This window comes from Natator depressus, chromosome 22 (genome assembly GCF_965152275.1).
Source record: "Natator depressus isolate rNatDep1 chromosome 22, rNatDep2.hap1, whole genome shotgun sequence".
Lineage (NCBI taxonomy): Eukaryota > Metazoa > Chordata > Testudines > Cheloniidae > Natator > Natator depressus.
In genome coordinates, this window is record NC_134255.1 from 4,037,237 (window position 1) to 4,060,541 (window position 23,305).

Genomic DNA, 23,305 nt, shown 5'->3' on the forward strand with positions numbered 1-23,305 from the left:
CAGCATCTGCAAGGCTAGAGTCTTTCAAAGCATTGCATGCTCTGTGTGTAAAGAGAAGACTGGAGCTGTTTGTGCAGTGTACATATTGCATGACCTTTTCCCACAATGTGGGCATGCAGTGTGCTGGCTATCGCTCTGCTGGAGAGAATTAGACCTGCCCAGTTGTGTGTAATTGTATCTTTCTCTAGCAGCTGGGGACCCACAGAGTTTATAAGCCTTAGTATGATTACAGATAACAGGCAGGTTCCATGGTTAAGGCGTTCGGGCTTTACACAGGTTGAGTTCTCTCCTAGCTGACATCTATAAAGCCTAAGGAGTCATAGGGCCAGTTTCTTAATGGTTCCCTTGCATTGACTTCAGTGAGACCACACCGGTTGACCACAGCATGCTCTGTAAAGGATGGTTACAAACTCCGTGTGGCCACTGATTTATTACACGTCTGCATGATTATCTTTGCTCTGACCACTCACCAAGGGCGGCAAGTGGGCAGAGCTACAGACCTCCCTGTGTAATTATACCTTTCAAATTGAAATTGTGGGTGAAATTCTGTTCCAGCCCAGTGATGTCAGGGAAATGGGAATTCCCACATGGACAAGCTGAGTTTTCCAAGTATTTGAACTAGTGAAGGAAGTGTCTCTAATTATCCACTTCAGCTGCTGAGGTTTGGATTAGAAGGCTCTTCTCCAGGATCACCAGGCCATATATAATGGGAGTAAATTGATACCTAGGAAATACAGTAGTTGTTTTTTTGGCTTGCATGGAGGAATGCGTTTTAGTTAAACATGCTGCTAAAAGCCTGTTTGAGATCTCTCTAACCATTCACTTCTTCTCAAACCCACAAGAGCCCTGAGGCGTTGCCTGAAATGTTTTACATTACATCATCCAGAGCCTTTTTAGCAATAGGCTTATTTATTTCAAACAGCAACATACAGATGTTGTTCTAAGGAGAAGAGAGAGATTTGCTTTGTGTCTGTAGTCCAGGTCCAATAGGGATCCCAGGGTGATTTTAATAAGCCTCAATAATATGCTGTCTTGTCTAGGAGCTATAAAGTGAACCCACTGAGCTAACTAGGTCAGCCTGAGAATGATAAATAAATGTCGAGAAATGAAAATCACTTTGTGCCTTGGAAACGAAAAGATGCGATTGGAAGTGTCATGCTTTGGGTGTCTGAGCAGGCATCCTGAGAGCCATATTCTCAAATAAACTGCTCTTTCAGAATAGCCAGGTGGAATTATTTTAACAGCGAAAAGGCAGAGAGGATCTTAGACATCTAAATTATTTGTTCTATACACACATGTTGTGACCGTACCTTAGAGAGTAGCAAACTCAGTACAAGGAGCACAAGCTCTAGAACCCTACAGAAAGGGAATGTTTGCATACATGAAGGATTACACTTTGGAAGCATGGGGCAGCTGATAGAATGTGCTACAAAAGCTGTGTTGTGTAAAGCTTTGTCATCCCATGGCAGAAAACATGCAGAATATAGACGGAGTTTTAGGTATGGCTCTTTCTGGGCTCCCAATTTCAGCTGCGGTCTCACGAGGCTGCTGGAATACAAATAATAATTAATAATAGTATGTATGTATGTTCTGACAAATCAGAACTTTATAACTGATTTTATGACCAGTACAGCCCTTGAAACTCAATAAGAATCTTGAGAGAACATCTGTGTGTGTGCGTTACCCTGTATGTAATACCTAGCCAAAAAGATTTTTGTTTCTTTCCATTTATAATGACTTGTGTCCATAAGGGTGATCAAATGTTTCACCAAGTACCTTGGGCAATGCTGGAAGCCTGGCTGATCATCTTCTGTAGATGAGATGTAGCTCACTACACTGGTATTGTGAATTGACTCATTAATTCTTGAGAGTTGAGTTATTTCAAGAACCAGAGTGATTGGAAACTGGCCCAATTTGTAATATTCAAGCAGAAACACATGAGACCTTTCCATTTTGAAATAAAAAGTTACGCTTTTGTCCTTTTGAATTCTTAGAAAAATCTCCTTAACATCTGTTCAGGGGGACATGTTGCTCTCTTGTCCTGCAGGGAGACAATGCTTCGAGCAAGTGGCTGGGAATCTAGGCTCCTGACTTCTATTTCCAGTTCTCCCATTGCCTCACTCTGGCTTTGGGCAAGTCTGTGTCTCGTTTTACCCAGCTGTAAAATGGGAGTCATCGTGACACTCTATATCTCGGGGGAACACCCTGCACCCCCATGTTCATCCTTATATATGATTGTGTGGTATCCAATGCAAAGTTTATTATGTCATGTGTCTTCAGAAGGCTCATGATGCACCGAGCAGTGTTGCTATAGTGATGTTATAGGTTGTAATTTCATGTATATAGTTATGAGGCTGAAAATATGTCCTCATGGCTTAAAAGAAGCCCAGGCAAAACTCGCCAGGAACAGAGGGGCAGTTTACATCTCATCAGGCATGTATGACACAAATCCAGCCCAGCCTCACAGAACTGGGGTTTGTTCCTGCTTTGAGCAGGGGGTTGGACTAGATGACCTCCTGAGGTCCCTTCCAACCCTAATATTCTATGATTCTATGAACAAAGGACACTGGCCTAGGCAGCAGCAAAGGATCTGTTGGACTCTCGAGTGAGCCCCCCCCCTTTCCGGCCAGTTTGGGACTGACCCTGAAGGGGGAGCAAAGCCAAAAGAGAAGAAAGAACATGATAAAAGGGAGAGACGTTTGCCATGCTCTTCCTCTCTCTTCCACCTCCATCTACAGACGTCACCACCCAGCGACTGAAGCGCTGATGAAAGGGGAGAGCCTGGCTGAAGGGCAACCAGTCAGCCCAGAGGTGGGCAAACTATGGCCCGCAGGCCACATCCGGCCCGTGGGACCATCCTGCCCAGCCCTTGAGCTCCCCACCGGGGAGGCTAGCCCCTGGCCCCTCCCCTGCTGTCACGCCGTCACACAGGCAGCGCTCTGCGCAGCGGGGCCACGCACTCCTGCAGGGCAGCGTGGCAGCATGTCTGGCCAGGCAGCGTGGCTGCCAGACATGCTGCTCTGAGGGGCATGGTAAGGGGGCCGAGGTGAGGCGTCCTGGGGGGCAGTCAGGGAGCAGAGGGTGGTTGGATAGGTGTGGGAGTCCCGGGGGGCCTGTTGGGGCGGTTGGATGGGGTGGAGGTTCGGGGCGGGGGAAGTCAGGGGACAGCGAGCGGGGGAGGGTTGAATAGGCCTGGGAGTCCCGGGGGTCCTGTCAGGGGCAGGGGTGTGGATAGGGATCAGGGCAGTCAGGGGACGGGAGGGGGGGTTGGATGGGGGATGGGGCCCCGGAAGGGGGCAGTTAGGAGTGGGGGGTCCGAGGAGGGGGGCGGTCAGGGGACAAGGAGCAGGGGGGGTTGGATGGGTGGGGAGTTCTGAGGGGGGCAGTCGGGGGGTGGGAAGTGGGAGGGGGCGGATGGGGGTGGGGGACAGGCTGTTTGGGGACGCACAGCCTTCCAACTGGGCCCTCCATACAGTTTTGCAACCCCAATGTGGCCCTTGGGACACTGCACGATGGAGGTTCCTAGGGTTGTGTCTGGGACTGGAGATATTAGCTAGTGTCATTCAGTTGCACAATCCAAGGAGCAGCCTACATGCCAGAGGCTGTGCGTGAACAGCCCGGGAGTGGGGGTTCTCACAGCAGAGCAGGGTAAGGCTGGCTCCCAGAGTCAAGAACTGGAGTGACCTAGCAGATCACCGGTCCAGATAACACCAGAGAGGAACGTCACAGTCATAGCACTGTCTTCCTCACAGAGATGTGGGACTTGATATTAACATTCTAAAACTGATTATGAGATACTCATGTAAAAGGTGCTACAAAAGCAGTAAGTGTCACTGTGAAAGGTGATTCAATTTGCTAATTCATTTAAGCATATTAGCAACAGGAAAGTATGAATATTCAAGGCCAGAGAGAGATTTGTCAAAGGACGGAAGAAGAGAGAAGATGTGCTCGTAAAGATTTGGTCCTACATCACTATATCATATTTAGGTTTTATTTAGCTGCTCCATTTACCATAACAAAGGTGTCAGCGGAACTGGCCAAACGATGGGGGGGAAATTGCAAAGACATTATTTACTGACTGGGGGAAAATGTTGATCAATGGTATCTGACCAAGTATAGAACTGGCTCAACAATGGGGGAAACTCCATTCACAAAGAAATCATTCCCCAGTATATGGAGGGGAAGATCTCTAGTATCCTGTTTCACAAATACTATTCAGCCCAATCTAGGTGGCAGTGCAATGGATGACAACAGTCCATATCGATACGGGGCAAGACCCCTCTCATAGCTGCACTAGTATAGTTATATTTTCTGTGAAGCTCTAAGACCTAGAATCTCCAGCTGCTTTTTATGTTATATTTTGGTGGTAACAAGGTCCTGTCTCTGCAGCTAGATGACCTGTACTTGATAGCCATCTGCCACCGTCGGGGGATAAAGTCACTGCGAGACCTCACCGCTGAGCACCTGCCTTTGCTGAGGAACATCTTGCAAGAAGGAAAGGTGGGTGTTATGTCACTTATCTATCCGGCTTCTTATGGCCCTCATCACCTTAGTATATAAGCACCCACCAGGGTCTCTGTTTTACTTGTGGAAGATCAGTTTGGGAATTGCCTCGGTTTCCCATCAGCAGGGAATAGCAGCCAACTTCACCTTGCTGATGCTGGCTTCCCGCTAGTGAGGTTTTAGGAGTCGACCTGGGCTGTCATGACAGCTGTTTGCTCAGGGAGCAGACTGGAAAGTGTCTGGATATACCACAATCTCTCCGCCTGGGGTTTTGTCTGGAGTGTTTCATACCCACCAGCCTACGCACCCTGGGCCTGCATTTACAGTTTCGTCCTCCAGCCGCTCCTATTCTGCTGGGGACAGTAATTTGATTATGATTAATTTTCTGCTATCAGATGTCACTGAGAAAACAAAAGGTGACTCTTTCTGTGAGACCAGAGGTTGGAAATGGGGTCCCCACAGCAGCTGTTACCCAAATGGAAACACAGAGTGGAGGAAATGGCTTAGAAGTGTAAGGATCCAGTTTGAAAGAGCTCTGCCTTTACTGCATACCTGGCATGTTTCTTCCTACCCCAGAGGTGGCTGCAATTCCAGTGATACTGAGTGGTGTTTGTGAAGCTCTTGGGGATGAAAATTGTTAGGTAAATATTAATTTATGCATGAATGTGGCAGCCCTGCTGGACACCACCTAAGGCCTGTTGTGTCACTGTATATGACGTGCCTGGTGGTGCTTCTGTGCTAGAGGGAGAAACTAGCAAAGGAAAAAGATAAAATCTAAGTGTGATCCAAGATTTATTCACTAGAGGCCAGATGAGTTACAGTGGCCCTGCTTGAACTTCTTCAAGCAGTAATAAGGGCTCTGTGCGTAGGAAAGTAACATGTCTCTTTAGGGCCATGGGAAGCATTTTCTGGTTTTCTCTCGTCAATCTCCCTGCTCCCGTTGGACATAAGCAGGGAGTCTTCATTGTCTTGCCATCCTGCTTTCCCTCCTGAGGTCACAGCACAGAGCTCCAAAGGCTAATGTGCTCTTCCGTAGCTTTACCAGTGTCCTCCTCGTGGGACAAACCCAATCTGCAGTTCCCAGTTCTGTGAACATGACCCAAGAATAGGGTAAAGGTTCCTCCAGCTTCAGAATTGGAGCCAGGACAAGGATTCTCCATGGCAGACTAGTGCATTTCGTATGCAGGGATGATGAGTTTTGATGACAGCAGCTCATCCTACAGTGGACTTGGCTCAAACTCTTGGTAGTCTGTCTCAAGGCCTAGAGCAGCAGCGTCCATCTTCACTGAATTCAGCCTCCCACCTGATTATTGTCTCTTGGCTTCCATGTCACTATATTAGTTGGCCCTATGGAACAGCCATGGAGAGACGGTGGATGGAACCCTGGCTGTGACATTACCCATTCTTTGGAGCAGAATCTTGGCACCTGGGCTTGGAGCACTAAAGTCTGAACACACAGTCTGACTTGGAATTGGGATTTTTAGCCAGACTTTAGCCAGATTTTTAGCCAACTTCACCCCTTCTCGCAAAGCCAGTCAATCCTTCACTGAGACTGTTTTTAGCCTGTGCTGTATGAGGCTCCTCTTCCATTCCTTTCCAACGCTGTAACTATAACTGCCCTGGCTTGAGCCATTAGCTCTAGCTGATGGGTGGGCCCATCAGAGAAAGCTCACTGCTGCTCTGCAGATTGCTGAACTCAAGGGTCACTGCAAGATATGAAACTCCTGGCTCTAGAGAGGAAAATAGGATGGTAGTGGTTAGAGCAGGGGACGGGGAGTCAGGACAACGTGGTTCTATTCCTTTTTGCCACTCACTTGTGTGATCATGGGCTTCCCCTCTCTGAGCCTCAGCTTTTCCATGTGCAACAGGGGGATAATACCTACTTTGCCAGGGTCTGAGAGATGCACTAGGTAATATGTGAAGTGCTTAGAAGAATTGGGAAACATGCCTTAGAGTCTATTTAGCTTACCAAAGGAAAAGTGAAGGAGTGACATGATCACAGTCTGTAAGTACCTACATGGGGGCAGAAATTTGATGATGGGCTCTTCAATCTATCAGACAAAGGTCTAACAAGATCCAGTGCCTGGCTGGAAGTTGAAGCCAGACAGATTCAGACTAGAATTAAGATACAGATTCTTAAGTGAAGGTAACTAACCATTGGAACTACTCACCAAGGGTTGTGGTAGATTATTCTGTCACGGGGTGTTTTTTAATCAAGTCTGCGTCGTACTGGAGGTCGGACTAGATGATCCCGGGGCCCCTTCTGGCCTTGGAATCTCTGAATACAAAGTGCTGTAGAGGTGCTAAGCATTATGACCATGAGCCCTGCAGAAACTGCCCACTGCAATTGGGGGGCAGTCACTCTCCTGAGTCACGCAGGAGATTTGTCCCCTGCATTAATAACTTGTTTCTAAATTCATGCCCATTTTTCAGCTCCTGATGATCTTTCTAGGCCCATGATATAGCATGTTCAGTAACAGGGACTTGAGCTTTTTCCCCTTCATTGCACTGGAAATTCAGGAAGTAATTGCATCAGGGAAAGCAGAGATTAATTAAAAGATGGGGTGAGGAATCTTAGCATTCCCAACCAGCACACGAGCGCAGCATGTTGGAAGGTCCCTGACAAGTTCACTGTCGCTGTTTCTAGCTTTAATTACACCAACTGGTAACAGGATCCTGTAACTCACCCAGCAAACTGGAGCGATAAGTCTGGAATGGAGAACAACAAAAGCTGACAGGATGCACTCTTAAGGGTAAACATGCTGGGTGTGTTGTCCAGCCCCCACAACAAACAGGCCTCATTATGGAGGTAGTTAATGGGAAGGAGGCAGCCGTCTGCTCTGCAAACCCCCGTTTCAGCAAATGGGCTTGTATGGGGGCAGCTCTGGGTCTGTCTCACTGGTGGCCCTGCGGGGACAGACTCAAGGGACTTCAGTAGCATGGCTCCAGATTTATACTAGCGGAGTTGAGATCAGAATCTGGCCGATCGTTACCTCTCTCCCTGTGCTGGGGAGGTGCTGAGCTAGCACGCTTTGCTTTCCTGCCCATGAGGATGTGTCCCGCGCATATGGGCCTGGTGATTTGGGATCCCTGCTGGAGCAGGCATCTGCCTTGGAGAATAAAGTGTATGAGGGGACATGTGCCACTAGGCTCAGCTATGTGCGTGGGGTGGTGGCCAAAACTACTCCCACCTCTGCCCCCACAGTGACCTTCGGATTAGTCGGAGAAACAGTAACCTACCCTCCCTTTCCCCCTGCTCCTCTCTATGTGGTGCTGGGATGCTTTCCCCCACAGCAGACACCATGTCCTCCCTTTCCACCTCCCCCCTCCCACTTGCTCGCCTCCTGCCTTCCAGCTTGTATTTTAAACATTAGATAACGGCTCAGATGCTCAGACATCATCACAGCCTTGACATCTGCTTTCATAAATCCTTTCTGGTAGAGCCCATGCAGTAAGCTCTCATCTCAGTCTGTTTTTACAGCTATTTCTGTAATGTTTTCACTGCATGGTATGTCTGAACCTAAAGTAGTTCTCCACCCATTTAAATTCTTCTGCAGGCATGTACCTGATGGCCAGTGAGCTTGGCTAGTAATAGGCTTTTGGGCAGGGCTTGGGAGTCTGTTCCCCCCTTTCCTGCCTCTCTAATAAAGCTTTAGTGTGCAGCTGGCCTCTGTCTGCACTGGGTTAGAATTCTCAAAGAGACACTAGCGGTGGATTTACAGCTGGGCGGACTGTCGGCCAAGCATCTAGTATTGCGTGACCCTGTCCATCAATTTGCTTCTGCAGGAATCTGAGAAGGGGAAAATATGTAAAAACATTGGAGAACAAGTGTGTAACCAAAACCTCGTCTTCTGTCATTCTCAGACAAGACCTAGAACTGAGGGCTTGATCCCTCATAGTCATTACAGGTCCCGTGGCACTTTTTGTAAAGCAGGAGTATTAATCCTGTTGTCCTGGCTAAATTCCAGTCGAGTAATTGCATTCTGCTACCTAAATCTTATCCCCCATCCCCTTGCCGTTTCAGCTAGTATTCTGCACTTTCTGTTCTAAATGATCCACAGCATCACTATGAACTCAGCTTTTATATTCCACCTCACAAGTTACTGTATTTCAGCAATTCCTTTGTACAATTTGGAAATTGTATATTTTGAGATCTTTGGATGAAAGGAGGAGTAGTACTGATGTCCCTTGATGTTAATTCACCATCACAAGAGACTGGGCTAGGTCATCGGATTTAACAGTGTGCTTCTATCCAGTCCTCTGCCCTTGGATATGATGCTAAAACTTTTCAGTGTATTATTTGGGAGATTAAATTCTCTACCCTTTCTTCCCCAGGAAGCCATATTAAAGCGCTTTGGCGTGGCTGGCTCCCAGCTGCGGATTTACCTGCATTACCAGCCATCCTACTTCCACCTGCATGTGCATTTCACCGCTCTGAGCTACGATGCACCAGGCTGCTCAGTGGAGAGAGCTCACCTCCTGTCGGACGTTATTGACAATCTGGAGCTCGACCCCCAGTACTACCAGAAGCGTACTCTGACCTTTGCCCTCCGGGCAGATGAAGCCTTGCTGAAGAAATTCCAGGAAGCAGGCAAAGCTTGAGATCCCAGGGACTGGAAGTGGGCTGCTTTTCTACCTTTTTATGTATGGATTATTTTTATTGTCTTTGACTTTTTTTAACTCAATTTTGTAAGGATTGGGATTGTGTTCCCATCACCGTAGTAACCATTCCCTGCATTTCTATCAATAAAATGTTGTTTGAGCAGAGACTGTTCATCCATGTGTCCCATGGAATCGTCCTCTGTGCTCTGCGGAAGGGTTCACCTAACTTCTATGACAAACTAGAAGCTGGTGGGCTGACTCACAGGGCAGTGGATCAAATAAAGCTCCCAACAGCAGCAGAATTTCAGTCCCTTTCTTCAGAGATGGTTTATTTCTGTAAACCAGATCCTTTTGTCCTGGTCCCTTTCCAGGCCTTTCCCCTGACCCCAGAGTCACCTGCAGGGCTCTCTCCAGCAGAGGTGCTTTGTTGATCTTTAAGGACCATGTAACCTGTAGGCTATCACCTGATCCCTGGCCTCAGACCTATCACTTAGGACGTAGGCACCGGCTTCCTCCTTGCCCTGGGGGTGCCCAGTCCCCGCTCCGCCCCATGCCCCATCCCCACTCCACTCCTTCCCCCAAATCCCCGCCCCCCTCTTCCTACCCAGTTCTGCCCCCTCCCCCAAGCTTGCTCCTCCCCCTCCTCCCAGAACCTCCTGCATGCCGTGGAGCAGCTGATCACGGCGGGCGGAAGGCACTGGGAGCGGGGGGGAGGAGTTGATCGGCGGGGCTGCTGGCAGAGGGGAGACGCTGGGGGGAGTGGGGGAGCTGGCTGCCAGTGGGTGCTAAGCACTCACTAATTTTTTTCCATGGGTGCTCCAGCCCTGGAGCACCCAAGGAGTCGGCACCTATGACTTAGGAGGATAAGTCACAGGTGGGGCTAAACCACCTCCCTTAAAGGTTTATCCCATTCTGTGATATAAACACTCCTGGATTTTGCAGCAATTCCTCATCAGCTTTAGATAAATGAAAAAAAGAAGATTTTTACTGAGTTAAATCTGAAAATGGATGATCTGTAGTGTTTAGATATTTTCACTGTCCCTGCATTTTCAATGCGCTGCAGGATGTACTCATAACACATAATTGCATGTCAGGAGTTGTGTGAGGAGGAGGAGGAGGGCTTGGCACCTGGGGAGCAGTTTGGGATCATGGAACAAACACATAAGTTGCTAATGTCTGCTAAAATAAGCAGCAATGCAATAGTTAACAGTGTTTAATAGTTAATAGTGTTAATAGTGCTTGTATTAAAAATTCAAATGCTCACGAATTATAGTGGGATTGTATGTAATGTCTCTAGGAGAACGACATGGCTCATGTCAACTCTGGGAAGTGTTATGAGCTTCAGCGAACTCTTTTAAACAATGTGCCAGGTAAGAGTGCACTTCTGGTTCAGTGGGTTTCCTAGAAAATACTTGGGAGGAGGGGGAAGGCAGCTTCTCACCTCCGGACCCAGCCTTCTGAAGCTACGCCCTGATGAGCAACCCATCATCTGCTGATCACCTGTTCCCCAAGGCCCCACCTGTTGAAAGGAATGACAGAGCTGTGGGGGTGCTTATTCTGGGCTAACAGCTGCTCCCAAGTTGTGACCACAGAAAAATCCCGTGGTGGAGTTTGAAGGACTGTTCACCTGCCAGAACCCTTGCTGGAGTTGGACTCATCATGTGTGTAGGTTCTTTTATTGTTTCAATATGTTTTCTCTGTAATGCTTTTATTTTAAGCTTTTCTAGCTTGTTATGGATCCCCTGCCATTCAGCCCCCAGTGTCTACTCACCCTCTAGCTCTCTGAACCAGCAGTGCTGTGAATGACAGTGCTCTCACTTCCTGATTTATTAAGGCCTTGTCTACACACACACACTGTACGGCTTAACTGTACTGGAATAGTTTACTGACACAACCCTTGCCACCTGTTTGGATGCAGAGATACCAGTCTAAAGGTGCTTATTCTGCTATCATTTATTTCCATACTGGAAGGAAACAAGCTATACCAGTATAAGGCATCTTTATGCCAGTATAACTGCAGTACAACTTTTCACTAAAAACAGTTACAGGTCCAGGTCAACTGGAACCGCAGGAGGGAATTTTCAGGATGCTGGAAGCAATGATCAGAATTGGACTGGTCAGAACCAAGTCTGGAGTCGCACATGGAAGAAAAGTTTAACAAGATTGTGTGAATGGCTTTGCACTCTCTGGCTAATACCCGTTCAAAATCTGAATAGGTCTGCTCAGCCTAAAAGAGAGTTCTCGGCACCCATTGGCTTTAATGAGGGCTGTGATTGTCTTGGATCCAGGACTCACTTGCTGGCAGCCATTAGCACGCTGCAGCCTAATGCTATGTTTGTACAGCACCGAGCACAATGGCCTAGTGCCTCTAGGTGCCACCCCAATACGAATCAATAATAATAATAATAATACTCTGGCATGGGGGGTAAGAGGTGCAGTGCAGATGGAGGTGCCTGACTGATTGTAATCATTAAAGGTCCCTTGGCATTTTTCACAAGAATCAGGGTGCTAGCGGTGTCCTGGCCAAGTTCCTAGTTAGGAAATTTTATTTTGCCTTTCTGAAATTCCTCCTGAAATTTTAATTTGACGCAGCATCCATATTTACCAGCTGATAGCCCCAAAGGGTTTCCTGGGGGCCAGCTGGAAAGAAAGGAATGCCCTAGGCTGCTAATCTGTTTGACTGCACTATGGGACAACTACGCTGTGGAAACACCAGTGGAGAAAATAAGAGCGACTCATTCCAAGTCTCTGATTTTCACCTACTAACCCCTTAGATTTATGTAGCATGCTGAAGGTTTCCGAAGGCCTTTGCAGTCATGTCATGCACAGCCTGTTTCACAGTGCACAGCAGCACTGAATAAAAGTTGGGGATAGGAAGTGAAGAGTCCTGTATCCAGTTGGAACTGAGGGGAAACAGTGGTACTGCGCTGCTGAAGGGGACAGAATTAAGTTAGGAACACGGGCTCTTTGTTTTGCTTTTTTACCCCAGGTGCTTTATGTGGCAGAAATGGTAAAATCCCAGTAAAACCCAAGACCATTCATTCCTGCAGCGTCCACATAAGCCCGACTGCATGTTTTCCCTATATTTCAAAGTTCAGACACAATTGAAACAAAATGCAATTTCCATCGGTTGGCCCTAGCTAACCTCCATCAGGGCGGCCGTTCAGAAGGAATTCAAAGTCATTTGTGGAGGGGGGGAAAAATAGCACTTTATTCATCGGAGTGAGATTGAACATTTTAATTTTTAAGCAGTTTTATTATGGTGAACTCCTCTTGTACGGCTGGGACAAATAGCTTGAAAGGCAGGGAGATGGTGCTCATTATGAATTCATTTTTCAGATGTTTTCTCCCTCTTTAAATTACTTCTCAGTGATCGTGCTGAATTAATCTAACTGGCAAAATCTTCCCTTTGTGTGCTTTGTAAATTAAATATTACAGCAGTGTGGATTAGTTAGCAATGACCGACTTTATCGAGAATGCTCCTGGCAATCAACTAGCACAGGAAATATATTTTAAAAATATGTATTTTCAGTATAAAGGTAATCTTTGTACAGGTTTTCTAAATAATGGATCACAGTCTGTCATGACAACGAGTTTTAAAAATGCACCATCTGTTAGAATTCCTATAGGTAATTATAATTGCTTCTGCTATCAAACACGACTGCTTAGTTAAGTTTCAGAGTAGCAGCCGTGTTAGTCTGTATTCGCAAAAAGAGCAGGAGGACTTGTGGCACCTTAGAGACTAACCAATTTATTTGAGCATAAGCTTTCGTGAGCTATAGTATCCGATGAAGTGAGCTGTAGCTCACGAAAGCTTATGCTCAAATAAATTTGTTAGTCTCTAAGGTGCCACAAGTCCTCCTTTTCTTTTTGCTTAGTCAAGGTTACTTTCAGGCAGTCTTTATAATTCCCTGTTTTTACAGAAATTCTCCTTTTCTTCTGGGAATTCCTATGCCTGGTCTTACCTCCAAGGAGAATATTTTGAAGGTGACTAAGCAAAATCCACTCACCTGTTTTTGAAGGGGTGGAAAAGAGAACCATCAGCCTTTCACAACAGAACTTCCTGGACTCTCTGCAGCACTGTCAACCATAAGAATTTGCTGTCTCACCTGAGAGAGGTGGCAGGGGTTCAGGATGGTTTGAGTCCTTCCTGGAGGAACGCACCCAATGAGGAGTGATGGAAAACTGCACCTCTACCACCTGATTCCTCTCTTGTGGAGAGCCACAAGAAGCAATTCTTTCTCCGGTCTTATTCAACATCTACCACAGCCACTAGGTGAACTGGTCAGATGACGCGGACTCGGGTGCCAACAATATGAAGGTGACACACAGCTCTACCTATCCTTCACTACATACAACCACAACACTACCACCAAGATGGTCCAGTGCTTGGATGAGATCAGTTCATGGATGACAAACAGCTGGTTGATGCTGAACCCAAGCAAGATAGAGGTGATGCTGGTGGGCAAAGGACAGCAGTTTAAAGAGTTTTCAGCCATGGTGTGTTGGTTGAAGGTACACACACACCACTGGTTAATTCAGTCCATAGTTCAGGCGTGCTCCTGGATTTCTTGATGATGCTAACCTTTCATGTAGCACCATCTATGAGTAATGCTTTCTACCATCTCTGGTCAGCTAGGACACTCCATCCCATACTGGCAATGACCTGATCTCAGTTATTCATGCCTTCGTCTCCTCTTCAGCAATGTGATATAGCTGGGCATGAGTCATAGAATCATAGAAATGAAGTCTGGAAGGAACCTCAAGAGGTCATCAAATCCACCCCCCTGCACTGAGGCAGGACCAAGTTAACCTAGACCATCCCTGACAGGTGTTTTTGTCTAATCTCTTAAAAACCTCCAGTGATGGACATTCCAGAGCCTCTCTTGGTAAACTATTCCAGTACTTAACTATCCGTATCCTTTTCCAGTCCTTAATTACTGCTAGAGTTAGAAAGATTTTCCCAGTATCTAACCTAAATCACCTCTGCTGCAGATTAAGCTGATTACTTCATGTCCCACTTCTTTCCCCCGCTTTTATCTTTACCCAGAGAATTTCAACTGGTATGTCTCTCACTTCCTTCTGGACCTCAGAACAAATGTATGTATTCTTGATGTATAATGCAACACCTCCTCCCCTTTTTCCCCCTGCCTGTCCCTCCTAAACAGGCTAGACCCCTCTGTAGCAATACTCCAGTCATGAGATCTACCCCACCAAGTCTCTGTGATGGCAATTAAGTCATAATTTAGCTTATGGACTAAGACTTCCAGTCTTCCTGTTCATCCCCCAAACTCCTTGCATTTGTGTATAGACAGCTACGATGTTGAGCAGATTGCCCCACTGTTTTCCCTCTTGTTGCTCGTGTGACCCTATTGCATCCATCTTGTTGCATCCTGTGCTCCTTACCTCCAGCCCTTCGGGGCTAGGGAATCTGAGAACATACACAAGGGAGTGGGAGCCAAGCGCCCCAAACCTGTCAACGCAAAAGGACTGTTCAGCGCATTTGGTATCACTCCAGCAGACGGGGGTGCCCTTAGGTCTTCGCAGCACCTGCCCAGTTGGAGGTGCCTGGCAGCAGCCGAGAACTGCAAGAGTGTGAATCAAAACAAAACCCTCCCCTGCGCACACTGCTCCCAGGGGAGGGGAAAGGACACGTGACAGATGCGTAGTCACATTGCTGAAAGCATGACTGGAAGGTGCTCAGATATTATGGTGGCGCGTGCAGTGTGCGAACCTGTATTGAATAGAATAGAATAAAATTAACCCTCATTAATTGAAGGCAGTTTGGTTTTGCACACGGGCGGGATGCAAATGGCATGTGATGAGGTTTGCAAGGCCTAGGCTCCCCAGACACACCCTGCTCCTTCTTTACATGCTGGGGAAACTCCTCTTTGTCAGTGAACAAAGTGCCAGGATGTTCAGTGGCTGCACAAGGAACCAGTATCCTGCACCTGGGAAGAGCATTGCTGAGGCCATACAATCTAGACCAGGTTTTAGAGATCTCTCTGCAAACTAAATGGATCTCTTGAGGGACAGCTGAGCCTCCTAGGCAAATCAGCCAGGCAGGCAAGGTAAGGAGCTTAAGAGAACCACAGAGAGCTTGGCTGGAGAGTGATCCAACCCTGTGGTCTTGCCAAGAGAAACCAGGATGTGGGAGGTGGCCGGGGACCGGGGTAGGAGGCAATGAAGGAGGACTCCTGATTTTACTCACTGCATGGCTTCATTCTTAACCATGCTGTGCCTGGGGTCCACTGTGTGAGGTGGGGATCTGCCGTGGTGTTGTATTTGTGTTGGTCCCAGGAGAGTAGACACACAAGCTGGGGGAGGTAATAGCTTCACCTCTGTTGGTGAAAGACTCTCAAATGAACTCTCACAGGAAAATGATAAAAGACAAAAACACCCTGTCACCTGTGGGTGAACACTTCCCACAAAAAGATCATTCTACACCTGACTTCTCAGTCCTCGTCCTCAAAGGACACCTGCACGACACCTGCCAAAGACAAGCCTGGGAGCTTAAATTCATAACTTTTTGCTCGACACTAAAAATCATGATTTTAATAAAGACACTTTTTTTTGGTCCTGTGACTGCAGGGTTGTTAATGGGCCACTTCACCTTGAATAGTCCATTGGAATATGTGTTAACTACTTACCCTTTAAACAATCTGTTCCATCTTGTATTTAGCTTTAGTACCTTTCCCAGTCCTGAAGAAGAGCTCTGTGTAGCTCGAAAGCTTCTCTCTTACACAACAGAAGTTGGTCCAGTAAAAGACATTACCTCACACAGCTTCTTGTCTCTCTGAAATGGGAGTGTCCGTTTACATTCACTAATATCTGGTTGGCGTGACAGGTTCTACAAAGTGTTGCTAAAGGGTGAGAGAAAGGCAGGTGCCTCAGTTCTCCACCAGAGGTGGGTGTAGTCTGCAAAGGATGGCAGGTTGGCAGATGCTGCCCTGTTTCAGGGGAAGCGTCCTCTGTCCAGTTGTTACTGTCTGGTTTTGATCCAGCTTACCTCCTTCTCAGCGGGGTTGTGAGGCTTGTTTAATGCTCTTGAAGCGCAGTGAAGGTGCTGTCTGGGCTCAGCAACAACCACTCAGGTGCGGTATGATCTGTTTGGAACTCAGCTGAGCTCTGCTGTAGGAGATATGATGCAATTGGTGCTTCCCGACTTGCAAACCCTATGCACCAACAGGGGGATTTCCTTTAGGAGGAGCCAGTGTGGTCTGTGTCCAGATCCTGCCTCCTTTCCCCTCCCCGAGGGGAAAAAGCAAAGCTACCCTCCTCCTCGAGAGCGATGATGGTAGAATTCATGGGTGGGTGAGAGCCTGGTACCAAAGGGCCATTCAGCTTCCATCTCCAGACGGATGCTAGAAGCCCAGGTTTAAATCCTGGGAGGATTAATTCAATTTATGCTTCTGAAGCAGCTGAATCAAAATCTAAGCAGCTTTGTGTGTGTGCGTCTTTTTGAATGAGACCTTAAAAATACGACAATTGTTCTGGCAGGAGTCACCAGGTGGCGCTGTTGCACATACGCTTACATGGTCTTTTTCTGAGGGCTTGTCTAGACTCGAAGAACAGTTAGTGCGTAGCAAGCCAGGGTGTAAATCTACAGCAAGTTTCCATGCCTAGTAGATCAAAGTGCACTGGGGAACTTCTAATGCTCAGTCGCAGGGTTTACACAGACAGTTAGTGCACAGCATGCTAGCGCACTGCAGATTTACGCCCCAGCTTGCATGCACTAACTATTCATCGCGATCAGTGGGAGAAAAACACTTATCCCCGGGACCCAAAACAATATCATCTTCTGACTAGAGGTTTCATCAAACCCCAATAAACACATGCTAGCCTTAACCACTTCACTTCAAGTGATAACTAAATTTCGAGATCGACGTTACGCCACTTGTAAAACATTTTAAAATACAGCCCAAATACCGTAAAAAGGACGTTCAGATTGAGTTTCACTTCCTCCGTGGGATGGATGGGCCTGCCTGTTGTTCGTGAGCTCGTTCCAATCTGAATCTCACACGATGAAAGTGCTAATCGCAGACCAGGTGTGCTGTTGAGTCCGTTTCTTTGTAACCTTGTCAACGTCAAAAATCACAGTTCGCACACGGAGGTTGTTGTGAACCGTAGCAACAACGGAACACTGATCTTAACAGGGGATAGTCTCTGAAAACACTTTTCCAAAACAATGACACATTTAATGACTTGTGGCGTGTTTTGAGTGTGCTATGACAGGTGACTCGCAGCAGCTCTTTTCTTGCTCAGGCATCATGTTTAGCTCCAGTATTGAGTTGGGATTTTCGAAAGCAGAAGGATCTCTCACCCAATGCATTTTCTTCAAGTTCTGAAACCCCCTCTGCAGGGAAGTAGCGATTAAAATGGTCAGACCGAGCAGTGAGGTGTAACTGTCTGTCACTTCTCATTTCATTCACTTTTTTTTCACCGATGCTGTTCTCCTCCGTGTGTTGTAACAGGGTTGGGAACAGGTAGCAGCTCGGATGATCAGTCGTGCTTGCCACCGTTCTAATGACTTTTGGAATGCATGTATCCGTTCACAATGTCGAGGACAAATCATTACCTCTTCCTTGTGACTTCAAATTCAGGTCATTTAAAATGGAGAAAACGGCAGCTAGAGATGCCAACTTTTTTAACCGTCAGGGTCAAACAGATTTGCCAAGTTAGGCTGTTTCTCTACCAGAAAAGTGTGACTCTCCTTCCTGAGTTCACACACCCTTGTAAGCGCCCTGCCCCATGACAGCTGCTGAACTTGAGTGTGAAATGGTCAATGAATGTGCTCTGCTTCTATTTCTGAGCAGAACGCTTCAGAAAGCCTGCTGTTCCGTGAGCTTTCTTTACGGAAAGTAACAGTTTTCACTACTTTGTTCCACCCTGCCGTACAATCAGGGGAAATACCCTTGGACATCAAAGCTTCGCGGCGAATGAAACAGTGATTTCAAACATCATTACCAGCTGCCTCAGGTATTTTTTTCACAACTCTGCTATTTCTACCTTGCTGCACCATCACTTGTAATTCCTTTGCAATTTGCCTAGTCCAATTTGTATTTTCAGACTACGCAGTCATGCCGTGCTTCAGATATCTGTGCTCCTGTTGTATATGTTGGTAAACACAGCAAATCTTCCATAAAGTCACCTTGACGGCTATATCATCCATAAACGAACAGTATTGCACAATTTGGATAGCAAAATCCACAGCTGATTGTAACCGAGTAATATGCTGGGCTTCCAAATGCTCTGCAGTATCCCATATTGGCCGAGAAGTTGTGTTATTACACACACACACACACAAAAACCACCGTTTGGAAAATCAAGCCTTGGAGATCCTAAAATCGGGTGCGCTCCCTGCGGCATCCTTGACCAAATGTCCCCCATTCTCCTCTCCCCTGCAGCCAGAAGTGTGGTTATATTGGGGGCAACCCAGTCTCCTCCCCAGAGCTGACTGCACTGGGCAGTGCTGGATGGATGTATCTTGCAAACACTGTAGGATGAAAGGAGCTATACAGGCCCTCAGGTTGCATGGCAATGGGCCCAGTACTAAACATGTGTAAAATAATTACTGTTGTTATGCCGGCTGAGCAAGAAGCAAAGTTCGCCAAATCCAATAGAGGCTGCACTGGCATTAATCTAAACCACCATTTAGTCATTCCCAAAAGTACCCTGCTGACTGGTCATGACCCTAGGCTCACCTGGATATAACCAAGGCAGCCTTGACTGACCTCTGTGGCTGGGCCAGCTGCCAATCCATTTTGATTTCAAGACAAGCATAGGCATGAAACATGGTGGAAAGCGAAGCAAAGGAAGCATTAAAGCATCCTTGCAGGGCATTAAGTGGGAAGCTCTCTGACAGCAAACAGGGAGCATTGTCTCCAACAGATTGCTTCATAACAAGCCCCAGGGTAATGGCATTCAGAGGCAATCAATGCAGAACAAGGGAGAGCACAGCGGGCAACAAATGAAAAGATAAGCCATACCACCTTAACACATACCCTGCTTAACATCTCCAAGAGGGACTAGCTTCTGTCACGCCTGGGCACCCAGAAACTGGTAGGCGATGATAATTAATGTGCAACTGACCTCTGAGGTTCACTGGCATGTTTGTCTATTGGTCACCTTTCCCACTTAGTCAGAGCTGTTCTCTTTTCCTGCACGCATCCCCTCCAGTATACTCCAGTATACATGCCATTCTTCCCTAGCATGATGCCTTGTTCCTCCACCCCAGTCAGGTTGTCGTGCAATCGCCCCTGGCTCCTCGGCTGGATCTCCACAAGCTAACCTAGTATGTGGCCTTGGAAGGCAACAGGCTTTGTCCTGATAGAAGGAACTATTACATCAGAGAGTGGAACTCATCACCACAAGATCATGTTGGGGATATGGGCTTTGAAGGATTTGAACGTTTAGATGGGTAATGCGAACATCCAAAGTGACAGTAGTTTTGGAAGGTGTGTAAATCCTGCTGCTTCAGGAAATGATCAAAGCTCTGACTAATTAAGGGGGCTGAAGGAACTCCCCTTGGAGCAGGTTACCACAATGATGCCATTCTACAGTCACTCTTTGGAGTAGAACTGCAGGTTGAATTGGATACTATAGAACATATGGATGCAACTAGCAAATTTACTCCAGTGTCGTCTTTTTAGGCTTTCCCAAGCATCTGCCAACAGGATTTAAGCTCCTAAGGGCAGGGAACGGGTATAGCTCTCTGCTTGTAAAGTGCTGTTCACATTACTACACGATTGACTTTTTTCTTTATGTATATGAAGCCCCATAGTCGTTGTTCTGAACTGGCATTTACAGCCTCAAAATTAAAAGCATCAAATTCCACTCTTGGTGACACTAACACGGTTTGGGCCATGGCTTATCTGATGCATTCACGGATCGCTGTTGCTTATATTGCCACAGTTACTTTACACTGTATCATACCTGCAAATTGGATTATTCCAGGGGAGAAGGACAAAATATCTGACCAAGAATTAGCATTAGCATATGAGATTAACCTAGATATCCTGATCTGCTCAGAATCACCCTTGGAGGCTGCACTGTCTGCTTCCATTGTTGCTTGGACTTTGGTGGCTGTTTTCTGTGTCCCCAATAAGTCAAAATCTCACAATATTCGTGTAGAATTCCCTCAATGCTTCTAGATCCATGAAGGACCCTTTGCCACATCTCCCCTGCCTGGAATTTCTTTTAATCTTTTGCCAGTTCTCTCTCCCTGGCATGTTTCTGCACTGAGTTCAAAGGACAAGGGTGAGGGGTTTTTAATCTCCTCAGATGTCAGCTTGATGAGTTGACCTGCGGCTTCCCTTAGAGCAGGAGGTCTCAAACTGGGGGTCGGGACCCCTCAGGGAGTTGCGAGGTTATTACATGTGGAGTCACGAGCTGTCAACCTCCACCCCAAACCCCACTTTGCTGCCAGCATTTATAATGGTGTTAAATATATAAAAAAGTGTTTTTAATTTATAAGGGGGGTCGCACTCAGAGACTTGCTATGTGAAAGGGGTCACCAGTACAAAAGTTTGAGAGCCACTGCCTTAGAGTGCGCGTCGTGTGGTCTCATGGCAGATGTCAACGCCATAGACAAATGGCTGTTTCCAGGGCTCACTCCAGTGAGAATCAGGTGTGTCAGGGACTCTGGGGAGACTTGAATCATCAGATACAACACTCCTTCCATCTGAGGATCTTTCCCAAAATTTCTTAACTAAACCTTAGACTTGCCCTGTGACGTAGGGCGGAGATAGCAGAACTCTCTGCGCAACAGTTCAGAGCAGGAAAAGATCCTGTGTCCAGATTAAACTGCAGAGCTTTGTTACCTCCTCAGAGCTAACTAGCAATCCAGAGTGGTTACAGTTTATCCTCCTCACAAGAGTTGGCAGCTAGGATGCTGAATAGACGGGGTGGGGGGGGTCTGGTCTGTTGGGTAAGAGCCATGGAGCTGTGGTTCTGGGATGGGTTCAAGATCCCTGCACAGAGCAGGGTGAGGGAGAATAACAGCAACACCTGGCACTTTTCACCAGTAGATCTCAAAGCACTTAATAAATTAGGTCAACATCATTTTACAGATGGGGAAACTGAGGCACAGAGCTGGGCCATGACTTCCCCAGGGTCACCCAGGAGCAGAGCCAGGCATAGAATCCAGGAATCCTGGGTCCTAGTCTGGTGTGCTATCCACTAGGCCATGCTACCTCCCAACCAATCAGCAGCTGCTGCTGCTAATGCAGCCAGCGTTGGCTCTGGAAGCAGCTGCTGGCAGAGCTGTGAGGGTGGCATTGAGCATTAGCATTGTACTCCTACAGTAGCAACAGATTGAGCACTTTCACTCTGGGCTTAGCCATGGTGATGGTGTCCATATATAGGCCCAGTGCTGGCCTTCTGTATGGGGGCCAATTGCACCCTGAATGAGCCAGAACTGCAAAAATAACAGTACATGCTCATGTCATTTAAAAATGGCTGTGCCCTGCAGACACGGGTGGGGCAGAGCTAAAGTTACCTGGGCTCTGGAACTTCCTGGAGTTGTTCAACTGTGTTTTGTTTTTATGGGCTCACTTTTTTGCAAGCTGACTGCTCCTTTGAGCTAGTATTTTTGCATGGAGAGGAAGTGTCCTGATTACAATTGTATGGAATGTTGTTATTGTTTTCAGGCACCACAAAACTTGCCAGTGAGGAATCCAAGCAACTAAATACTTGGGTCTGGGCACCGTTCAGGCAGGTCCTAGCTCCCCGTGTGGGTTTGAGGCCCCACTTATTTCCACTGGATCTTCTTGTCACAGCCTGACATTAGAGATGCAGTTTGCTTGTTGCCATTCATAACAGTCTCCGTGGATGAGCCCACCCAGTTGCCTCACTTCCTGCCACAAAGAAAACCCTAGTGCCAGGTATGCTGAAATACCAGACATATGGGGAATAAGTAGCTTAGTGGATAAAGCCTGAGCTTTAGCAGAGGTTACACAGATATTACTGCACTTGACGGAGGCACTGTGGTCACTGATATAGCAGCCCACAGGGGATGGCACCTTCTCTAACTCTATGGAGTGGAACCTTTATAAAGTAGAGATGATCAGGAAGAGCTGCTAATGCTGGCCACAGGAGCTGGTTGTGAGACCATCCCTATGAGCAACCATCAAGTTGCAATGGGGGAGGTTTAGATTGGATATTAGGAAAAACTTTTTCACTAAGAGGGTGGTGAAACGCTGGAATGCGTTACCTAGGGAGGTGGTAGAATCTCCTTCCTTAGAGGTTTTTAAGGTCAGGCTTGACAAAGCCCTGGCTGGGATGATTTAACTGGGAATTGGTCCTGCTTCGAGCAGGGGGTTGGACTAGATGACCTTCTGGGGTCCCTTCCAACCCTGATATTCTATGATTCTATGATTCTATCCCAGAAACAACACACCCTTTGGCATAATTCAGCTTGACTTGTGGTCTCTGCTGAAGGGAAGCTCAGGACTGGAATGGCATGGGGGCTGTAGCTCAGGATGATCTACCAGTTCCCTGCACTCAAAGCAGGACTAAATATTATCTAGACCATCCCCGACAGGTGTTTGTCCAACCTGCTCGTAAAAATCCCCAATGATGGAGATTCCACCACCTCCCTGGGTAATTTATTCCAGTGCTTAACCACCCTGACAGGAAGTTTTTCCTAATGTCCGACCTAAACCTCCCTCGCTGCAATTTAAGCCCATTGCTGCTTGTCCTATCCTCAGAGGTTAAGGAGGACAAGTTTTCTCCCTCCTCCTTGTAACAACCTTTTATGTACTTGAAAACTGTTATGTCCCCCCCTCAGTATTCTCTTCTCCAGACTAAACAAACCCACTTCTTTCAATCTTCCCTCATAGGTCACGTTTCCTAGACCTTTCATCATTCTTGTAGCTCTTCTCTGGACTTTCTCCAATTTGTCCACATCTTTCCTGAAATGCTATACGCAGAATTGGACACAATACTCCAGCTGAGGCCTAATCAGCGCGGAGTAGAGCGGAAGAATTACTTCTTGTGTCTTGCTTACAACACTCCTGCTGATACATCCCAGAATGATGTTCGCTTTTTTTGCGACAACGTTACACTGTTGACACATATTTACCTTATGGTCCACTATGACCCCCAGATCCCTTTCTGCTGTTCTCCTTCCTAGGCAGTCATGTCCCAATTTGTATGTGTGCAACTGATTGTTCCTTCCTAAGAGGAGTACTTTGTATTT

General features: G+C 47.0%; 1 protein-coding gene across 1 annotated transcript in view; it reads left to right on the forward strand.

Annotated features, from left to right (window-relative positions):
• The window catches only part of DCPS (decapping enzyme, scavenger), a 64,092-nt gene extending 54,828 nt beyond the window's left edge, over positions 1 to 9,264 (forward strand). The window contains exons 5-6 of the mRNA XM_074936944.1: positions 4,390 to 4,500; positions 8,839 to 9,264. Of these exons, the coding sequence (XP_074793045.1) occupies positions 4,390 to 4,500; positions 8,839 to 9,105 (378 nt within the window). The 3' untranslated portion in view covers positions 9,106 to 9,264. The remainder of the gene's footprint in view (positions 1 to 4,389; positions 4,501 to 8,838) is intronic.
• The last annotated feature ends 14,041 nt before the right edge of the window (positions 9,265 to 23,305 follow it).